The following is a 6,610-nucleotide window of genomic DNA, read 5'->3' as shown; positions in this document are numbered from 1 at the left end:
AAGGAAGGAAGGAAGGAAGGAAGGAAGGAAGGAAGGAAGGAAGGAAGGAAGGAAGGAAGGAAGGAAGATAATGTTTGTCACCCTCCCAGAATCCCTTCCCAAACTTCTTCCCACTCACCTTCCAGTTTCCGGTCATCCAATAACTCCTCATAGGCCACTGGTGGGGAGAAAGAGATCAAGGGACTATTTAAAAAAAATGCCAGGCAAACAAAACAGAGGGTCACAAAATAGTGAGTGAAAGCCACATACGATGAGGAAAGGGACCCATACCTTGGCAGAGGGGTGGCTGGCTGGTCCATTGGGATGGATGTCCTGGTATGCAGGTGATTGTCACTTCCCCTATAAGCTCAAAGCCCTCATAGCAGAAGAAGCGCAGGGATTCCCCTGCTTGGTAGTGATGCTTGTAAAGAGTTTGATACCCATTCTCTGGAACTCCGGGGTTCAGACAAGGCTCATATTTCACTGGAAAAAGGAAATGGGGTAACGAAGACTTTCAGGGAGTGCATTTGGCCCTGAGGCCACAGGTTGCCTACCATTCATAGAGGAGACATTATAAGTCAGACCTGGGCATTTTATGGCTCCCAGGCCATGTCTGGCCCTTTGGCTGTCCCTGTCTGGCCCCCGTGAGGTCAATCAGAAGTTAGAAATAACATGTAAATAAGACATGCATTCCTACCAGTAGCAGCTAATCAAAACTATAATTTACTGCTTTTTATAAAGCGATAAAATTAATATTGAGCAGAATTAAGTTCAGTCTATTGGATCAGCCATCCACAACAGTCCCAGTTTCTCATGTGGTCCCTGGGTAAAATTAATTGCCCACCCCTGGTGTAAGTAAAGATATCCAGAAGACAATGAGCTTCATTCTAAAGACATTGAGACTCTAGAAAGAGTGCAGAGAAGAGCAACAAAGATTATTAGGGGACTGGAGGCTAAAACATATAAGGAACGGTTGCTGGAATTGGGTATGTCTAGATTAATGAAAAGAAGGACTTGGGATGATAGCAGTGTTTCAATATCTAAGGGTCTGCCACAAAGAAGAGGGGGGTCAAGTTATTCTCCAAAGCCCCTGAAGGTAGGACAAGAAGCAACGGATGGAAACTAATCAAGGAGAGAAGCAACCTAGAACTAAGGAGAAATTTCCTGACAGTTAGAACAATTAATCAGTGGAACAACCTGCCTCCAGAAGCTGTGAATGCTCCAACACTGGAAATTTTTAAGAAGAGACTGGACAGCCATTTGTCTGAAATGGTGTAGGGCTTCCTGCCTGAGCAGGGGGTTGGACTAGAAGACCTCCAAGGTCCCTTCCAACTCTGTTATTCTGTTATTCCATTCATTCACTTAGAAAATATGCTAAGATAGTCAATAGAAGAATCTTATTTTTCTTTTGAATCCCTCAGTAGATCATGTACTATCCTGACTTTGTGTCCAGGACTAAGACCAACATAACTTTTTATTGTGAATTAGGATACTCAGCCATCCTTAAGAATATCCATCTCAACATGCAGAAGAACCTCAAGGACCATTTTAACTTGGTCTGATTCTGATAGGATTATGGAAAGATTAATTAGGCATACATGACTTTAGTGTATAGATATTTCTTTAAGTAGGTATGTGATACAGGAGTTTAAAAGTGCATTTGTGCTGTTAAATATTTTGGCAAGCTTGTTCTACGGTATCAGTGATATATTTCCTGCTTCTGATATCCTCAGAGAAATGGGCATAGTTTCTGTTTAAACACATAAAAGTATACTGAACTGAGTATACTGAACTATACTGAAAAGTATACTGAACTATATTAATTAGAGGGGATCACACAAAGAAAAGTGGCAAATCCAATACAAATAGTCCTCGACTTATGACTGTATTGGAGCCCACCCATCATGGTGATGATGGTCATAAAACAGACAAGTGAAATAAGCGTCCCAATTTTACTACTTTTTTGTCATGGTTGTTAAGTGAGCATTGCAGTCATTAAGTGAACCAATGGTTTATAATGGGCGCAGTTTTGCCGAAAACCAGATGTAAAATGCAGTTTTGAGAAAACCATCGTAAAATGCAATCCTGTGACTGCAGGATACTGCATATGGCTGTAAATGCGGCCGTGTTGCTGAGCCACCAACGTTTCATCACGTGACTGTGGGGGAGGGGACTCTCAGAACTTCAACTCCAGGTTGTAAGTTGCCTCAAGATAGCTTCACCGTAACTTTGAACAGTTGTTAAGTGACCAGTCAGAAGTCAAGGACTCCCTATAGCCAGACAGACCAGCTAAGCTCTTGTCAAAATGTACCCTCCTGTACTTTGCTGCTTTAAAGACCCTCACAGTTCTAGCTCCCTCCCTTCCATGTGCCTTTTCCTTCCATCTTTTTTACTTACGGACACACTTGGGGACCCGGTCGCTCCATTTAGGGGTGCCCGTATCCCGGTTGTAGCAGGTGAGCGTGTTGCTCCCTTCCACTACGTAGCCTTCGTGGCAGAAGTACTGGACATGAGAGCCGATGGAGAAATGTCGGTCTGAGACGCTCCGTTTGCCGTTGCTAATCTCTCCAGGATCAGCACAATTTATAACTTGGGGAAAGAGAAGGTGTAGTTAAAGTATGAAAGAGGCCTCTGTATTTCCCTCTGGTTCTCAATACAGGAATCATATCTGGCTATGTGGGCATTCTAGAGTGTCATTCTACTCTGGGAATAATTCAACTTTCCTTCTAGAGTGACACATAGACTCTAGAACTGCAAATGATAGACCAAAAGCTCTCCTTTTAGAAAGTCTAAAACAGTGCATCAGAGTGGTCCACGCTGATGTTTACTTATTTATTTTAATTATATATAAATTTATATACCCACCCAACTTGCATATAGGTGACTCTGGACAGCTTACAAAATTTTAAAAACCCACTCTATAATAAAACCCATTAAAAGAAAACCCTTCATCCCAGCCCTTGTATGGCAGGCAATTCAGGACATATTATGTCCAAAATGTTCTTCCTTCAACAGAATTTAGTCTATTCCCCACCCCCTCACATAATATGCTCTACATAGCTGGCAACCACAAAAAATGAGAACCACATGGATTTGTGAAAGACATTTTTAATGCTAGTTGGTTTAATGCTACCATGTTTCTCCAAAAATAAGACCTATCCCGAAAATAAACCCTAGCTTGATTTTTTACGTGTGCGCCTAATATAAGCCCTACCCCCCCAAATAAACCCTAGTTAAGAGCCTGTGCGGCTGGCCACCCGCCCATTCCATCTGGTTGTTCATGATGAGGCAAGGCAGGTGAGGGACAGGGTGGAGCTGCCCCACGCGCCCCTCACCTACTTACCTTAGGGCCCCCGTAGCCAGGCCTCCCATGCCCCGACACTTGCCTCACCTTGTGGTGGTGGCACCAACAGCTGAGTCTAGCAGGAGCCCGCCTCCCATTGTCTTTCACACTGCCTTCTTCATGCTTAGATAAGTCCTAATGTGGAGTATCCTTACCACCTATTTTAGCATCAGAAAGACTTACTCTTCTGACAAGTAGGAGGGCTGTTGCTCCATGATAGATCCCACTGGCAGGTGAGAATGTCGGATCCCACAATATCATAGCCTGGCTCACATTGGTAGGTTACGACTGTGCCATGGATAACAGCGGTATGAGAAGCTGTGCGCCAACCAAATTCCACCTCTGGCAGCTCAGGACAAGTGTCATTTTGAGGAACCTCTGTGAGGAGAGGAGAGGAGAGGAGAGGAGAGGAGAGGAGAGGAGAGGAGAGGATGTAAGGACTACCTTCTGCCAGGTACTGTCTTGTCTGATAGAAGAGAATATTTGTATTTCATGGTTGAACTATGGGGCCTTTGATACTCTCTGAGCTTGGTTTTTTTTCTTGCAGGCATTTCATTACCAAACTAAGTAACATCATCAGTGTACTGTCCTATCTTTCCTCACCAAATTTCACTTCTGTTTTTCCACTTTTCTACTTTATGTCAGGAGTTCATCTGTATAAGCAACTCATACAATCATACTGTTAGAAAGGACCAGCAGCCCTGTTCAGAAATCCAAATTAAACGATCCCCAACTAACACCCAGGTGCATGATTACAAGAATACTGCTATGACACTGCCGAAAAGGAACATACTCTGTATTTAAACTTTATACTGTCATCCAGAACAGCATTGAAGCAAAACTTCTGTCCCTTTTCTTCTTCAATCTACTGCTGCTAAAATTACAACTAGGCAAAAATATCGCTTTGGCTTTATTCAGCTGCATTTGTGCTCTTTCCTTTTCCTTCTTCTGTTTCTGATCTGAAACAAATGCATCATACAACATTCCCATTCACTCTCAGACCGAGCAACTTCTGGAAACCTTTTTGAAGACGGCTTAACTTCTTAAACCATCTTCACAAGATGAGTCAGCAGGCATCAATTTACATCAGGTTCTCTCTCTCTCCCCCAGTTTACCCCAAGCATATCATAGCCTTTTCTCATACCCTTATAGCGCACCAGGAACCCTTGGCTGAGACCGAAAAGGGGGTCACCAGGGTCTGACTGGAACTGCAGGGTGACTGCTGGGCCTGAAGAGTAAATGCTGAACCGTGGATGGGGACCCAGGTACTGGCCGAGGATCCGTGCAGTTAAGTCCCCTCCGTCGAAAACAGTCAACACATCAGACTTGCGGATGTTGAGGCTAGCAGGGGAATTGGGAAGAAGGAGAAGACAAAGAGAAAGGACTGTTGAAAGAGGAAAATAAAAGTGAAAGAGTCCACAGCCCATTTCTATTATTTCATGCATCCAAACTAAAGGGCAAGTGAGTGCAGAGACACACAAATGGATGGGAAGACAAGCATGGTTTTTCTTCAACCAGTAAGCAAAATTGCAACCTCAAAGTGAAAGAAAGTATTAATACAGAGGTCAAGCTGAGTCCACTCTAAGATGATTCTGAATTAGTGCTTTGGATCTAGAGGGATCCCCAGAGGGGAGACAGATGTAAATAATGTTAAAAGGGTAGGTGCAATTGGCTTGTCAAAGCCCCCCTCGCCCGCTTTTCTTACATGCATGCGATATACTTTAAAAAGAAGTGATTTCAATTGCCTGTTTCATCCTCCATTCTGACACTGTGGTGGAATGTAGTCTGGAGTCCCAGGAGGGACTCCAGACTACATTCCATTACAGTGTCAGAATGGGCTGACACTGTGAGGGAATGTCAGGGCTGTCACAGAAGGGAGGGGCTGCCTCCCAGAGGGCAAAAAGGCAGCGCAGCTTAGAATGTCTGGTAGGCAGGAAGAGGGCAAAGACAGACCTTCTCTAGCAGTTCACAAAGTATATCTATAGTTATGTAGAAAGTTGCTTTAGTCTGGAAGATTCTGTCTGTAGGTAAACAACAATGAAGAAACTACTTGGAAGTAATTCGGTGTTTGTTCTTCACACATACATACACATTCACCATCATGGATGCCTGCTATTTTGACCTCACATATACATCTTTCTTTTCAGGCTTCAAGATTCTCTACTTCAGTTGCTGTATTAACTTTAATGAGTGGATTCCTTAAACCAGTAGCATCTTTTTTCCAGGCATAGTCTTTATTAAGGTTCAGTGCAACTTGTAAGAGCATTTTCACGAACCGTATCTTTGGAAGTGCATTTTCATAATCTCACTTTATTGAAAACCTGGTGGAGAGTGTCCCTCCTAGACTTATTAGATTTCTCATTAACATTAAGTATCATCAGTCATGGTATCTTCTCAATCATCTGGAAGGATTGAGGGTTTGGGTGCTACTTTGCTGTGGTTCTCCTCCAACCTGAATAGAGAATTCTAGTCAGTAGTTATGTGGGAAGTACCATTAAGCCTGTAGTCATCACAGGCTGGGCCAGTGATACTGGAGAAATCTGAAACAGTGTATGCAGCCATACAGGACTGCATGAGGAGAAACAGGCTCAGACTAAACCTTACTAAGAGGTGCTCTCTGTGTGTAAACATCTTGGCTTCTTGGAAACATCAATTCTGCTGGTTGTTCTAGATAGGACTATGCTCCCTCTCTCCCTTCTATAGAAGAGATCCTTGGAGATCGTCTTGGATTTAAAGCTCTGTTTGAACATCTTCAGTTGATGTACCACTTATGCCCCTACTTGGACAAGGAAACCTTAGCCACAGCAATCTCCTGTCACTTGACCAGATTACTATAACAGAGGATTGCTTTTGAACACAACTCAGAAGCTGCAAGTGGTACCGAAGACAGCAACCCAGACTTCTGATATGGAAAAAACATACAGCAGACCAAACAAAATTACACTAATGCTAGGGTTACTGAACAATTCAAATATGTGTAACTACAGGTAGTCCTTGACTTACAATCATTTGTTTAGTGACCATTCAAAGCTACAATGGCACTGAAAAAAGGGACTTACAACCAGTATACTCACACACAGCATCCCTATACTCTGTTGCTCCTGAAGATGTGGACAGGGTCTTGGGGAGGCTGAATGCAACCACATGCTTATTAGATCCGTGTCCCTCCTGGCTGGTACTGGCAGCTCGGGAGGGGACACGAGCCTGGCTCCAGGGAATTATTAACGCTTCTTTGCAGGAGGGTGTCTTCCCGGCGGCCCTAAAGGAGGCCGTGGTGAGGCCCCTCCT

At 43.6% G+C, this 6,610-nt stretch overlaps 1 protein-coding gene across 1 annotated transcript in view; it reads right to left on the bottom strand.

Moving 5' to 3' along the window:
* LOC107289556 (seizure protein 6 homolog) overlaps positions 1 to 6,610 on the bottom strand; it is a 51,438-nt gene that overhangs the window by 3,676 nt on the left and 41,152 nt on the right. Inside the window, exons 11-15 of the mRNA XM_029284568.1 lie at positions 4,467 to 4,663; positions 3,506 to 3,700; positions 2,377 to 2,568; positions 271 to 462; positions 115 to 157 (exon numbers count right to left, since the gene is read on the bottom strand). Of these exons, the coding sequence (XP_029140401.1) occupies positions 115 to 157; positions 271 to 462; positions 2,377 to 2,568; positions 3,506 to 3,700; positions 4,467 to 4,663 (819 nt within the window). The remainder of the gene's footprint in view (positions 1 to 114; positions 158 to 270; positions 463 to 2,376; positions 2,569 to 3,505; positions 3,701 to 4,466; positions 4,664 to 6,610) is intronic.

The sequence above is a fragment of the Protobothrops mucrosquamatus genome, unplaced genomic scaffold (genome assembly GCF_001527695.2).
Source record: "Protobothrops mucrosquamatus isolate PMUCROS unplaced genomic scaffold, P.Mucros_1.0 scaffold719, whole genome shotgun sequence".
In the NCBI taxonomy this organism is placed as follows: Eukaryota; Metazoa; Chordata; class Lepidosauria; order Squamata; family Viperidae; genus Protobothrops; species Protobothrops mucrosquamatus.
This window is presented reverse-complemented; position numbering and strand designations above follow the sequence as displayed.